Here is a 15,850-nt window from a genome sequence, read left to right on the forward strand (position 1 = left end):
TTTTTCTCCCCAAGCAGAAATAGACGACAGAACAGGTACTCTTTGGCCACTACATCTGTGCCAACCACTTTACCACTCTAATGGCATCTGCCTGTTTTTTTGGAAAAAGATTTGAAAAGGATTATATTGAAGTAAAGGAGAAAGGAAAATTTAAAAAATAACTCACCCAAAGTGAAACCTCAAGGAATAAGAAAGCAAGTTAATTTTCAACGTCAGATCGATGAGTGGCATTTGACCCTTTTAAGATGGTATTTAGACTGAAATTTAAAAATAAAACCTTAGTGAGCAATGTCTTTCAGACTTCCAAGTTTTAAACTTGGCAAGTTTAAAACTGTTCCCACTCAGAAAATAACAACATGAAAATGAATGAGCTTTGAATGATCACGTGGCCCTCTATCTTTGTTAACATTGGAACCTGCAACTTTGATAATATATCAAAAGCAGACAGGCATTCATGTTTATAAAACTTAAATACCATGGTTAACTTTGAATTGCTACATGAAGTACTGAAACATGAATGGCTTGGGGTATTCGCTTTATTCATGGAAAGTTACAAGATATCAAGAATGGAAAGCATGATAATCTGGATTAAGATTCCTGGTTTTGAAAATACAATCTAATGCAGAACTCTGAAACCATCGCTTTTTAAATTAGTTAAATAACAGAGCACAGGAACCCCAATATTTTCCATGTAATATACTTCCCATCAATACACAAGTGGGAAGAGGCACTCACCAATAAAAAATAATAGATTATGCTAGTAACTACACGGGTTTATAGATTTTTCTTGTGTAAAATGGAATACAATTACATCATTTCAAAAAATAATAGTTCCCAGTGTGCATAAAACTGCCTTCAAAGGACAGCCTGCTCATTCAACTTAATTACAACTTCTTAAAATTAGATGCTTTTGCAATTAAGGTAACTTTGTCGTGGCAGATTTATTCAATTTGCATCTGGCTACAATTGCAACTGCTTTATTGTAGCTATGAAATGCTCACTTTAATAAGCAATATTTGAATTCACAGTACATTTTTAATCAAGAGCAAAAGCTACAAAAAGTATTTTCCAAGGTGAATTGTATTGAAAATATCAATTCTCCTCTTCAAAATGACATTGTTTAATGTTACATAAAACTAGTTTGCAAAACAAGTTTAAAGTTACGCTCCTTTGGAGCACACTGCATATAATTTCACTAACTGATCAAAATTGTTCCCATCCAACTCCAGTCTTTCAAAAACTTTGGTTAGATTTGGACTCAGTTTCACAGGCCCATGCAAATCCAACCAATTTTAGCAACTGTAAATTCTTATGATTAGAAAAGTTGTTTAAAGTTACCTGGATGAATAGACTGATTAGACCGTAGACTGATGCCTACTACAGTTCCAAGCTTTCTCTCACCAGTAAATCAAAAATATCACCTCAAATTGTGGTCGAAACGAGATATTTGGAAAATACACCAGGTCTAAAGTTTTGTTGTTCTGTACTGAATTCTTTGGAATGGTCCATTTCAAAGGTTTCCAATTTCAGCCAAAAAAATACAGGTAGACGCAACTCTCACCAACATTTTTCCATAATCAACACAAACTTTTAAAACAAAGCACCAACCAGTAGTTACAATCTCCATTCCTATCTTGGAAAATATAAATAACCAAAAATGTAGGGCTTGACGGTCATCAATTATTTCTGAGCCAATTATCTAAACACTTTCATTGATGTGATTGAAAATAAGGTAATGTACACGAGCTCACTATTCTGCGATAACATATTATTTTGAGTCTTTCATAATAAAAAAATGGGAAGAGATTCCGCCAACTTTACATTTACCAAAAAAAAAATGGTACACCTACTCCATTTTTCCTACATCATCCCCTCAATGGAATACATGGGACGATTTTCTGCTTGTTAACAGATGCTGCAGAATAGACTTGTGACTGAGCTTCAACAGCAATAATGATGGAGTGCATCCCGTGATGTATTACAGACTGTTGCAGTTCAAATGACATTGCACAATGGCATTCTAGCTCCAATGAGGTTAAGTGATCGTTGGAACCTACCACCAGATGCTTCCACTGGCTAGAGAAAAAAAAACCCTAGAAAATTGCAGGGACCTGCTGTTGGGAGTTCAGATACTGATCAACTGAGATTATTCAAAACTCTTCATTGCAAGATCCCTTATCCTCATGTACTGAATGGCTTTGCAATAAAAGCGCAGAAGTATAGTTATGCTTGAATCCTTCAGTTTCATAGGACTTTGATAACAAGATTGTTATGAGTTAAGTTACAAAATAACCAGAATATGAGAACGTGTCTTAAAGTAAATGATCTTTTATTTTTTGGGTGGGGGGGGCGGGGGAAGAGAATAAAAAAAAGCTTATTAAATCAGGTACAATTTAAATCCTTTTCTCCCCATCAGAACACACAGGCACCACATTGGTGACCGTCCTGTGCTTGTGAAGTTTCACCTCACACATTAAAAAAACAAGTTTGCATATACTTATGTACACCATTATACTTTCGGAAGAATTTGCATTTGTCAAGAACCTGATAACCAGTAAACTTTACAGGACTATCCCTTCCTTATCTATTACAAATGTCCCAAAATCGCAACTCTCTTAAAATCAAAATTAGGCTGGCTGTAAACTGCAAGTCACAATAGGATATGCATTCTGTTTTAGCCATCTGACATTGCATACAAGCCCAAAGACCTTTTTAACAGTCCAGTGATTTCCCTCAACGTTCCAACAGTTTCATGCTTCTTCTTACATGTGTCAAAGACTTACTGAGTGTCAAAGACGTTCCGAAAATATCAATATACAACTTAGAAAACAAAATCCTAAGCCAATCAGTAGCAGTGGGCATTGGGAAACACTGAAATTAACAGACCCAAGGTAGGGCAGGTTCTAAGTTCAAATGCTGTTCATTTTGTCCTCTATCGATCCATTTCATCGAGCAGAGGCGTGGCATCTCCAGCGATGGACATTGGGGTGCCTTCAATCATGGGACTTGGTGAAGGCCTGGGAGTCATCTTGGCTTTCTGTTTTCGTCTTTCCTGCTCCTTTTCCTGAAGCCACTGCTCTGCTATCTTGCCCCAGTCAACGGCAGAATGAGCAGTTGAAGTCCTAAGTGAAAGAATCAGAAACAATGTTGAGGATCTTGAACCCTAATTTTTGTCACATGAATGGTTTATTGTTCACCAATCAAACATGCATCTCGTCTTCCAATTACCAAAAGAACACTGCCCACCTGCATCTCAGGTTGGGATATTGCCGCTGTAATGACAGAGGGAAACTTGCATTTATCCCAAGATTCAGGAATGAGTTTTGAGGTTGCTTTGGGAATTGATTTTTAAAGTATTTTCTAAGGCAATTTAAGTCTCCAAAATGGTGAATGCCATGGTAATTCCAGCAGATAATTTGATACATCATGAGTATCTCTCTTGTATCTTAACCACAGTCAACATTCCAGGGATACTTACTTTGGCTGTGTCCTTTGTCGGGTTGTGGCAGGAGTCTGGGGAGTAGCATTGCCGTGGTATTGAGGGGTTGTAATTGGTTGCTGACTAGGCGTTGTGTATGAATAGCTTGGAGTCATCAATGGGGTTGCGACTGGCTGTTGGGCAGGAGTTGCAAAGACCTTGGGGGAAAAAAAAATTAAAACCCACTAAATCGGGATGCACTCAAGGCAGAAAATATGAAGCTAATTTAGAGAGATTGCAGCCATTACACCCTTTCTGTTACATTTCAGTCATGAGAGCACATATAGCAGTTGAGCATTCAGAACCACAGAAATTTAAAACAAGCTTTGAAAACCCTAACTTCCACTTGACTTTTTTTTTTAAAAGATTTCTACAACTCTTAAAGTTAAATCACAGAAAAAATACAAAGTCACCAATTATTCTAATGTCTTTTGGAGTTAGAACAGATTTACCACAAAGAAGGGAATAAGAAAATTAGTAGCCGTTTTCACTTTTCGCATTTCCAAGTTTTGACAAAAGGCCAACAAGCTGAAATGTTAACTCAATTTAAGCCTTTACAGACAATGCCACATAAACTGAGCATTTCCAGCATTTTCTCTTTTGATATTCCAATGGGGTATGGTAAAAGTTCAGTGGAGGTACATTGAACTTGGCCAAGTCGATATTTACTGGAAAAGTGCAGATAAGAAATTTGTTTGAGGCCTTGAGGGAAATTTCTGCAGAAGTGTGGTTGAAAGGGTGCTGACTGATATGCGGACATCAATTCCCTTGAGTGGAAGTAGATACAGCACAAAACCCTCCCCACCAAGGAGAACATCTACAGGGAACACTGCCGTTAGAGGGTAGCAGCAATCATCAAGGATCTACTCCACCCTCTGTTCTTACTGTTACCCATCAGGGAAGAGGTCGAGGTGCCACAAGACTCACACCACCAGGTTCAGGAACAGCTGCTCCCCCTCCACCATCAGACTCCTCAACAACAAACAATCAAGGACTCCTTTAAGGACTCTTACTTGTGCACTTTATTGATTTTCCCCCCTCTCTATTGCAAAGTTTGTTTATATTTCTTTTTCTGTTCACACGTGTACATTGCGTGCAATTTTTTTGAACTGCCCTACATGTAATCTATGCGACTTGCATTCATCTTCACATACGACCGAATTTAAAAAAAAAATTAAAGAAAAAATATAAAATTCATGTGGTTTATTTGACGAACTATAACAGGGTTACAGGGCATGTAAGAGCCAAAATGTGTGTACTTACCTTATTAGTCGGCGTTCCAGGGTCCAAAGGCTGGTTGAGGCCATCTTGATTCCTGTGCGCATGCGTGAGTCTTTGTTAAGTGCATGCGGGGTGTGTTCGCGTGTTGGGAGTTCAGTTGGCGCATGCGCAAGAGTTAAGAGCGCTAATTCAATAGCGTTAGGGTGCTTAACTCTCACGCACATGCCAACTAAACTCCAATACACGAACCCACCGCGCATGCACACAGGAATCAAGATGGCCGCACCCAGTCTAGGGATCCTGGTACGCCAACTAAAAAGGTAAGTATGCAATTCCGACATATGTCTATTCGGAGACATGACCAGTTATCCAGAACGGAACACGGATGCATGTCAGGGAGAACCTGCAAGTGGTAATTCTGCCTTGCCCAAAGGGAAAACAATCTCAGGGTTATACATGATGACCAGTTGAGTAATGCTGTCACAGTATTTTAAAAGCAAATTACACATTAAAGGTTTAAATTTTATGAGCATATTTTAAAATAAACCACTGTAAGCTCCTTTAAAGCCTGACAAAGCTGATGGCTATTGGACTGGAGGATTGACCCTGCGGGGCTGCGCCGAGACTTCACTCAAGGTTTGGATTTTATGCTTGGCATACAAGACCAGTCCTAGTTTTGGGGTGACACCTTTGAAATTCAAATTCCATCTTATACACTGACATATATGGTAGTCCTACAATTTCATGTGGATACTTAGAAGGGGCTTGTGTTTCAATAGTGATGGTGGGTCTTTATATCATGTACATATCGATTCTGGGTAAAGTGAAGTTGAATTTGCGACACAAACTCCAATGACAGCATGTGAGACATTTAGAAGCAAGCACCAAATGAACAGCATTTAAAAAGGTGGTCTGAAATCTCAATGGACATGGTAACACATACGTGATAGGCACTGCTTCCTCCATAGCCATACTGACTAGATCCCCACTGTGCTGGGGTGGCATTTGGATTCTGACCCTGTCCAGTAACAGCTGCTATTGCATTGAACATCTGCGTCGTCATGTTCTGCGGGAGAGCATTGACTGCTCGGGTAAGATCTGGGCGAGAAAAAAAATTTCTTTTACTTTCTTCATGACAGTGTATGGCAATTATCGATTGCTTTTAACAGAAATTCATTAGCTCAGCTAAGTACAGGCTGTCCCTGGGTAATGGAGAGCATCCCATTTTTACAGATATCCACGAGATTATTTTGTCCGCAAGTCAGAAAACACATTGATACTATACATCCATACTATGATAAGCAATGGCATCAAAAACCCATCAGACTGATAAGAACAAAGTGGAGAGAGGGAGTTATTTTTGCCATTTGAAGAAATGTTAAGAGTTTTGAACTTTATATCATTTTGGGAGCTCGTTCGTATCCATAAATCGGGCATTTGTCACCAGGGATGCCCTGCATGCCTAACTTCATTCACATAGAGACCAAAATCAACTACTTGTTAAAACATTTTAAGTGGTGCCAGAAATATCAGTTTTAATACAGAACAGTCCCGTGATTTAATACTATTCAAAATACTACTGATAAACTTCAACAGTAGGGCTACAAATCGTGACATTCAATTTTTCCCACCGGCGTGCATTTCCTAACAATCAAATTTCATCATGAGACTTAGGAGATACGTTCAGTTAGAAGTTGAGGACCAAGATTGGAAACACTGGTTAAAAACTTTGTCTTATTCACTAAGCTAGAAGGATCAGTAAGATGTCTTGATAAATCACAAACTATCACAATGGTTGGAAGATACAAAATGGCTACTTTCACATTCCTATTACTAGGTGGCCAAAATGTTGTGTTCATGCTAATTATTGCTCTACTCTACTAACTTGTAAACAGAAGAGGCCCCTGTGATGTTAATAAAGACCATAAAAAGAAAAATGCACCAAATCATGCAAGAATGCAAAAAATGCACAGACAGTAATCATTATAATCATCTGTTTTTACATTATAATTTCAAATCCCTGCAATCAGTGCCTTGGAGGCTTTATTTAACTTTGAAAATAAAAAAAACAAAGAAAAATCCAAAGATAGCAAGGCAATAACATTAGAAATGCAAGATGGTGGATAGATAGCTCAAAATAAAACATTTTCACATATGTACCTGCCAAATTAATGTTAGCTTTAGGTGTTGCATCCATGGAAGCAGGGGTTCTACTGGATCTGCTTGTACTTGAAGGTGTAATACCTAGAAAGAGGGAACAACGTGCATTTTTAGAATCAGAGAATCTACATACTCTGAAAACTACTAAAACCAATCGAATGGTAGTGCATGTTTGGCATTAAAATACATTTCATCATCTGTCCTCAGAGCCCTTCTTCCGAATAGACCTTTGGCATTCACAACATTTTAAAACACTCGACTCATTTAAAATGACCAAACATTTAATTGAATGGAGTTTATTTTATTGTTACCGTCACAGCCTTTTGCTTCCACTTGTAATTGGCCGCTGGATGATCTGCAAAAGTCCAAGGAGTCTAACAGCATAGCCCAGGTGTCCCATCATTATGAGGTGGTAAGAAGGTTAAACTTTCGGCTTATACTCGTGTCTTTAAGCTTCCATCCAGTTTAGAAGGCAAAAAAATATCAGCAGATTGGAGTGGATGTATTGGCCTTCAAGTGGAAAATCCTATCTATTTATTAAGTTAACTAAACATTTGGCTTTCTTACCGATTTATTCCAACCCATTATAAAACATGCCAGTTTTTCCACAAGAATTATTTTCATTGTCATGCAAGGTTGGTCTGGCCTTACCTGGCACTGGATCCTGGAAGTGATCTTTAAACCACCTGAACAAACCATTCACAGTTGGGAAAACCTGCCCTCTGTATCGATACCCTTCAGGTGTCACTGTAACAAACTCTACCCTGCAAAACAAAATGGCGTTCAGAACAATTATTTTGTTAGAAATTATTACAATTGCACTTCAACAGATGTTTGAAACACAACCACTACAGGTTCTCTTTGTAAAATGCACTACTTTAACCTTTCTACACAGAGCCCAAGGGTTAGTCCTGACATCCTTACCCAGAATCATAATGAAACACATCTTTAATAGCTGGTATGTCTAAACATTTATTACAATCAATTTACACTTTCATGCTCTAAACATCCTATTAAAACAAAAATGAAGATTTTTCTTTTAAAACAAGTGTTCAAAGAAAACGTAATCTACACTTGAGATCAACACCTTTTCCTTAAATTACGACTTCAAGAAAAATTGCTTATCTTTCTATCTTACAAGCAACAGAAGATAGTGTAATTATTTTTGATTGGGGCAAGACAGTGACAATTATTTTCATAATTAATTCAGGGTAGAGTAGAAGTCATTAAAAAAATCCATCTGCTTATTAAAAATGGCAAAGGTTTCCACCTAGGCGATAAACAAAGTGATAACTACAAAGCTTTATATTCCAAACGCAACATACTAACCTTGGTTTGGCACGAGGCTGGTACCCTAACAAAAACTTTCCTGGCAGTTCCTTTGAGGCTGAAATGAAATAGGGAATAAAGGAAGGCTTTTCCCGTTTCGATTTCGACAGCATCTCTTCCATTTTCTAGAAGGAGTTACAAAGCCACATTTAATAATTTCCTTAAATTGCATGGAAAACTAGAATGCAGTATGACTATAAATTGATTAACTATTTAACCTTTTCCTGGTTCATAAGGCTCTCTCAGCCAGTGTGTGTGAGAGACACTGAAAGCAGCTGAACATTGCCAGCCAGGAGAAGCTGGTTGGAAACAGCAAGTTCAAGAGTGGCGGATGTCTGAAAGTGCTATCTGTCTGATGTTTCTCTTGGAATAAGCGGAACAGAAAGGAACTCTGTGATATCCTGAAAGAAAGAGGTTACCACCTAGAGAACCCTGATGGAGTGTTTCATTAGCTAGACGTTGAGGTGACTATGGTGGTACCTCAGTTGTAGACATCCTGGAACAACAAAAATCTCTCTGCAAACTTCCAAATAACCTTCCTGAGCGGTAAACCTTTACCTTTCGAGCACCAAAGCCTGGTGAACTTTATACACGTTAAATTCTGTGCACAGTATAAGAATTGCCTACAACCAGTGAACTTGGAAGAATGAGAAGTGAGATTGAACTGTGATCCAAAGAATTTTTCTTAAATTTACACATACATTACATACACTTGTGCTTAGAATTAGAAGGGGGTGAAGGTTAGCTAAGTTAATAGAGATAAGTTAAAGTTTGATGCTGTTTTCATGTTTAAAGATACTTAAAAACAAATTTTGTTTAAATAACTACTTGTCTTGGTGAATGTCTATTACTGCTGGGTTTTGGGGTTCTTTGGGCTCGTAACACCAGTCATTTAAACATAATGAAAATGACTTACTAAAAGATTTAAAGTTAATGCAAAAATTGAATATTTTCACTTTTCACTCATCTACATTAATAAACACTTTAGAATTGTTCAACATGTAATTGTTACTGATTCAGCCAAGTTTACTTTCCATACTGGTACCTTGCGATCTCCACCATTGCAATCTTGGTAATATTTATGATACAGCAAGTCTCGAGCAAAAGATGCCATTGGCTGCACGTACCGAGCAGTAATTTCATCAAGGTCTTCGAATTCCTGGTTCATGAAAAAAAAAATCAAGCTTCTTATTTCAACAAAAAATATAAACGCTAAGAAACTGCTGAATCACTTCGAAGAAAGATATAGAGTACAAGTTACAGAGGGATTTCATGTTCTGCAATAGGATAGCCAACAAACAGCATCCAATCTCAAGAAAATAAAATCACGAGATTTGAAAATGCACAAAGAGCAAAATATGATGGAACACATACGAAATGAAATATCCTGAATAATTTATTATAAATTTGGAGGAAGCAATAACTATTAATTCTGTACTTCATGTAAATAAAAGCTGACATTTTGGCATAACTACAAGCAATGGGAATTCCACACAAAAAAGGTCATAAAATGTATTCACAATCTTAAATAAATAACCGTAAAACAGATTTTCCTTGCCTCATTGTTGATTAAGAGAGACTGCCCCAAACTGAAGGCATTCTCCTTCCCTTCTTCTCTCACATCTATATGTTGATAGATTCCATCAGTCACTTTCCAGGTGACTGTGAGATGATTTGCACCTTTGCTGCTGGGCCTGACGATGACATCTCCTTGGTCCATAGTTTCCATCATTTTCTCTGCCTGCTTGAAGTTGATATTGTGGAATGATGGGTGCACAATTACCCGCTTGATGTACGCTAAGAAAGAGTCATCAAGTAAATACATTTTGAACAAGAACCAATGTCTTTTTCATTAACTTTGGAAATAACAGCTATGTTGAAGAAACAAGCTTTTAAGATGAAATCCATAGAAGGAAAAAAAGTTTCTAAATAAATACAAGATTGTTCCATGAGATTTTGGGTAATGAAACAGCAAGGAACCAATCTGGAGAATCAGAGCGTGACAAATTTAAGAATCAACTGAAAGCTTGGGAGCTTTTGAGTTGTATAATACTGAAAATGTAAAGTTCATATTTTGCTGACTAGCATCCGAAGAACCTGACTTACTTGTGCGCTGCTGCTTTTTCTTTGCGTCTTCTTCAACTTTTTGATCTGCTGCCTCAGAATCAAAATCATAATAAGGATCTTTGGGTAACTTCCATTCGTTGTTCTTATCCATTAAGTCAGATGTTCGACAAGTAAGATCCACACTAAATTTCTCAATGTCTATCTTCATTATTCGGCAATGCACAGTCATACCAATCTAGAAGGGAACAGCAGTTGTAGTCAAATACACACCCATCAGGTATCGAGCAACATCAGTAATGGTTTGCAATAAAATCTCTACCTTGACCCTCTCTTCAGGGTGTTTAACATTTTTGTCACTGAGGAATTTTGTTGGAATAAAACCTGTAACATTGTTGTCCAATCTGGTTTTCACTCCTATAGCCTGGCCAGGACATGCACCACTGTCAAAATGATTCCATACCTACAGGAGGAAAAAAGATTTCAGATGAACTTGAATCATTCGGCGAAAATGTAAACAAAATTTCAGATGCCATCAAACTGAAATGAAACTGAGAATGCTGGAAACATTTTGTGGGTCAGTGGAAAGGAAATGGAGTTAACTTTTGGCAGAAGACCATTTATTCTCACAGAAACTGCCTTATCTGAGGAGTATTCCTGCATGTTTTGCTTTTAAGTCAATTAAATGTTGATGGCTTTTATTTAAAGTAAACAGTGCAATGAAGCGAAAAATTCTGCACATCAGTGTTTCTTTTTTGCAACAGGTGGGAGAATTTTCACAAGTTCCCAATTCCCAAATTGACTCACACCAGATGAGAAAATCTACCCCACCTTTTTTTAAAAAAAAAGCCTTTCCCGTCAATCATTCTCTGCACATATCGGCAGAGATATGCAACAGCCTTTCTTGACTTCAACATGTCCCAAAGTCACGTATAGTCACTTTAACAGCTCTGAAGTGTAGTCACTATTCAAGGAAATAAAGGTCGCCTTTTTTTGTGCAAAGTCTCACTTTCTTTTAACAAGACAGAGATGAACATTCCTTGGAATAAGGGGAGAATTGCTGGTTCCTCCTCAAATGGAGCCATGGGATCTTTTATAACCATCTGTGTGATCAGAAAGATTTCACCCTGACCAAAGAGTGCACCATCTGCTCAGGTTTCTGGAATTTTAACTTACAGTCTTTATGGCTCAGAATTAAAAATGTTACCCAGAGAGCCATTACCGACTGCTTCAATAGCAATTTTTCCTCAAAAGAAAATACAATTTTGAAAGCAAATTTAAAAATGATAAAAATGCTGCATCATAAAAGATGTTCAAAATATTTTAAAAATGATACCTCACTAAGCTCTGGAAAATTGTCCTGCTGGCAGAAAGGACATTGCCAAAGACCAGTTTCATCATTCCTGATAGCCTGGTCATAACTTTCACCCTGAGGCCTCCTGTGAGCAATTCCTGTCACATTGCACGTTATTAATTTACCTAAGCAATGAAAAGAATAAATGATGAAACTACAGGAAATCTAACAAGCATTGCAATTTCAAAAATGTTTAAGACTACTTTCCAAATATATACAGCAGTTGGAAAAATCTTACCAATGTAGAAAGTCTCTGGAGTTTCTTTTGTGAGCATGTTGAAAATCTCCTCAGAATTTGGTGTACGGCATGGTACACGCAAGTCCTTGTATCTGCAACTTAGCTCAGCTCGAATATCGTACAGAGTGATACCTTTGTTACCATAGCCCTGTTAAATGGTTAAATTAAAGTACATCACTCCAATTATGGACACTGACAACCATTTGTTCCATTAATTCACGAGAACACATTGGAAGTAATGTTTCTACCAACTCGTAAAAGTTAAAATGTTGGCTGAAATGTTTGCCTTAGCGACAGACATTTAGAAGAGCAACATACACTTCTGACTTGACATAGAATTAAAGACAGCGGACTTTTGCATCTTCTATATTGTGTAGAGTCCACGCTGCTGAAGATCCAGCTGCGCTGGGTGGGTCACGTTTCCAGAATGGAGGACCATTGCCTTCCCAAGAAGGTGTGTGTGTGTGTGTGTGTGTGTGTGTGTGTGTGTGTGTGTGTGTGTGTGTGTGTGTGTGTGTGTGTGTGTGTGTGTGTGTGTGTGTGTGTGTGTAGTGACCTCTGATTGTTGGCGAGCTCTCCACTGGCCACCGTGACAGAGGTGCACCAAAGAAGAGGTACAAGGACTGCCTAAAGAAATCTCTGGGTGCCTGCCCCATTGACCACCGCCAGTGGGCTGATCTCGCCTCAAACCGTGCATCTTGGCGCCTCACAGTTCGGCGGGCAGCAACCTCCTTTGAAGAAGACCGCAGAGCCCACCTCACTGACAAAAGACAAAGGAGGAAAAACCCAACACCCAACCCCAACCCACCAATTTTCCCCTGCAACCGCTGCAACCGTGTCTGCCTGTCCCGCATCGGACCTGTCAGCCACAAGCGAGCCTGCAGCCCCTCCATAAATCTTCGTCCACGAAGCCAAGCCAAAGAAGAAGAAGAAGAAAGACAAAGGAGGAAAAACCCAACACCCAATCCCAACCCACCAATTTTCCCCTGCATCCGTGTCTGCCTGTCCCGCATCGGACTGGTCAGCCACAAACGAGCCTGCAGCTGACGTGGACATTACCCCCTCCATAAATCTTCGTCCGCGAAGCCAAGCCAAAGAAAAGAAAGAAGATATCAAACTAAATTAGCAGACATTAAAATCAAAGTTGCATCAAATAATAAAGATTTGACGCAAATACCAAAGCAACAAAACTGGGGCATTACCAATTTACCAAACACAAAGTTCATTTTAAATTAGACCATTCACGTGTAACATCGTGTCATGTTAAATCAGTCGCAGCAAATCAGATTAAAAAAAAAGCACTAAGTTGTTTCAGCCAAATGATTGTAAGTATTTAGCAGAAAAGCCATGAAGGGAGACACCAACCTGCCTTTCCAGTTCTTCTGCGAATGCATCAAGGTCAAGATCCTTCAGTCGTTCAGGATTTTCCAAAATTTCTTCCAGTGCTCCAGCAGGGTTGGCATCTTCTGCAGACTCATCATATTCAAGAGCGTCCACGGCCATTTTTCTGGCCCACTCGTATGTTTCAGGGTGAACTCTTGAACCATCCAGGACCTCAATGTAGGAATCAGTACTATGGATACAAACAGCTGAACGTTACTTCCCAAATAATATTTTGGCCCAATTGTGGCTTTCTACTGCCATACGGTCACCTTTCAGCACACAGAGAACACTATCCCATTAGTCAATTGGAAGCACTTTGCAAAGAATGGAGGAAATTTAAAAAATAATTAGAAGTGTTTTAACATTCAAAATAATGTTAGCTGATGAAACAATTAAACTATTTTTCTAATTCATATTAAGTTAGTTAGATGAAGGAATTAATTGGTATCCATTGCTTGCAGATTATTCATCTTTCCTCACAACCAATCATCTTTTATCTCAACTAAAGTAAACAAAACTGGTTTTGTCATTTAGCTTTGGTTAAAGGATGTAATTTTTTTAAACTGTTGGTTTCTGGCCAATCTAAATGTACCAGACAAGCTATGACTGCAACAAAAAACATGCATCTCCCCAATCAGGTGAAGATGTACAGGATTTAGACAACTAATTATTCATTTAGAAATCTATTTACATTACATTACAGGCTGCACGGTTAGCGCAATGTGGTTATAGCGCCAGCGATTGGGACTCGGTTCAAATCTCACGCTGTCTAAGGAGTTTGTACATTCTATGGATGATAGGTGCAGGAGTAGCCCATTTGGCCCTTTGAGCCAGCACCGCCATTCACTGTGATCACGGCGGATCATCCACAATCAGTACCCTGTCCCTGCTTTCTCCCCATATCCCTCGAGTCTGCTATCTTTTAAGAGCTCTTATCTAACTCTTTCTTGAAAGCATCCAGAGAATTGGCATCCACTGCCTTCTGAGGCAAAGCATTCTACAGATCCACAACTCGCTGCATGAAAAAGTTCTTCCTCTTCCTCCACCCCCGAGTCTGCGTGGGCCTGGGGGCTCTGATTTCCTCCTTCCCTCTCTTCAAAAAGCACCAGGGGCTAAAGATCAATTGAGTGTAATTGGGCGGAATGGGCTCGTGGGCTGAAAGGGCCTGTTACTGTGATCTATGCCTTAAACATTTCAAAGGTAAGCTGCAAAATTCAAGTTTAATCATCAAACATTTCAAAAATGCCATTTATAGATTCCTCAGGTAATAAAACTCAAACCTTTAAAGAACAGATGCTTATTTATATTCAATCCATTTTGAAGCAATCGCTTCAGGGAGAATGTGGAATGATAGACCACAAAGTGTAGAAGTGGCAGACATTTGACCTGCTATGGTAATTATGTAAACCTGGGTAATTTTCAAGTTATTAGAAAAATGACTTTGGGATATTATTAATATTGTCCAGTTTACAAAAGCATATTAAAACTAACCTGTCCCCTAATGATGCAGTATCTATTTTAATAAATCCTGCACAATTGATGAAGACTTTTGGACCCATATGACACATCGTGACGAGCTGGGTCCTATTTTCCAAGCGGGTGTTATTCTGTTTGAGAATCTGTATCACAAAATAATCACCTGTTAGTGAGATCGATGCACAAAAGTCAAAAGAACAATTCTGCTGCAGCAACAGTAATTTTTACCAAACCAAATTATAAAAATTAGCACCACACGATAATTAACTCTTCATTCTCAATACAATTAAGTCAGGTCTACAACATGTCAACAGCAATATTTAACATCAAGCCTTTCTATATTTTTGTGAAAGCAGGACCAAGTAACTGTATTGTTTGGCAACTAATAAAGCTTGAAAATTGTCAGCATTGCAAATGACCAATGTTTTTTCTCAACTTCCCTGTAAAGCCAAGTTTCCTCTAAAAACACATTTTAAAAAAGATCTGATGCCACCCTTTCTTCTCAATACACGTTCAACCGGCCTGCTCCCGAAAGATTCAGCTTGAAAGGACTGAAGCGAGAAGAAATTTCATTCAGAAGACAGTATTCCCTGGGGGCAGGAGACCTGTGGAGACTAACGTCAAGTATGCAAGATGGATAAAATCAAAATGCTGAAAATCAAAAAGGCATGGGAAATGAAAAAAATATTGAATATTGGAGGCTGTGGGAAAGATGGTATTATGGCAGGACATTGATGCCAAAATAAAAGATCAATTTTAATCATATTGAATGGCAGGAGGGCCTGAATGGTCTATTTCTGCTTTTCTTTCTTTCATTCTTAAAAAAGTGTTTGTTGAATTTTTTTTTTACCTTCTGCAGGTGCGACCCTTTACGTGGTCCAAGGCCACAAACGTATTGAACCAATGCTTGAGTATGTGGATGAGCTATGGCCCGGTTTACATCCACACCTACTTCATTCACTCGGTTAATGAATTCGCAGTAAAGGGCATTCAGTAATTCTTCTTTTATCACTTGTTCCTGGGGTGGATCAGGGTAGAAAATAGTGATTAAAAACTCTTCATTCAGTTAGCTTGGAAGAGTGACAATCAGAATATTTTTCTCCATTAATAATACATCTTCAACACTATAGACAAGGATTAAATTGTC

The 15,850-nt window shown here is 38.5% G+C and overlaps 1 protein-coding gene across 2 annotated transcripts in view; it reads right to left on the reverse strand.

The window, feature by feature from the left end:
* Positions 1–518: 518 nt before the first annotated feature.
* The window catches only part of supt6h (SPT6 homolog, histone chaperone and transcription elongation factor), a 52,447-nt gene continuing 37,115 nt past the window's right edge, over positions 519–15,850 (reverse strand). For both annotated transcript variants that reach the window (XM_069911221.1, XM_069911220.1), the window contains exons 23-37: positions 15,554–15,721; positions 14,719–14,846; positions 13,210–13,417; positions 11,845–11,992; positions 11,589–11,731; positions 10,575–10,715; positions 10,295–10,490; positions 9,747–9,985; positions 9,234–9,347; positions 8,189–8,313; positions 7,511–7,623; positions 6,860–6,943; positions 5,643–5,797; positions 3,479–3,636; positions 519–3,122 (exon numbers count right to left, since the gene is read on the reverse strand). In XM_069911221.1, the coding sequence (XP_069767322.1) occupies positions 2,933–3,122; positions 3,479–3,636; positions 5,643–5,797; positions 6,860–6,943; positions 7,511–7,623; positions 8,189–8,313; positions 9,234–9,347; positions 9,747–9,985; positions 10,295–10,490; positions 10,575–10,715; positions 11,589–11,731; positions 11,845–11,992; positions 13,210–13,417; positions 14,719–14,846; positions 15,554–15,721 (2,310 nt within the window). In that variant the 3' untranslated portion in view covers positions 519–2,932. The remainder of the gene's footprint in view (positions 3,123–3,478; positions 3,637–5,642; positions 5,798–6,859; positions 6,944–7,510; positions 7,624–8,188; positions 8,314–9,233; positions 9,348–9,746; positions 9,986–10,294; positions 10,491–10,574; positions 10,716–11,588; positions 11,732–11,844; positions 11,993–13,209; positions 13,418–14,718; positions 14,847–15,553; positions 15,722–15,850) is intronic.

The sequence above is a fragment of the Narcine bancroftii genome, chromosome 14 (assembly GCF_036971445.1).
Source record: "Narcine bancroftii isolate sNarBan1 chromosome 14, sNarBan1.hap1, whole genome shotgun sequence".
Taxonomy (NCBI): domain Eukaryota; kingdom Metazoa; phylum Chordata; class Chondrichthyes; order Torpediniformes; family Narcinidae; genus Narcine; species Narcine bancroftii.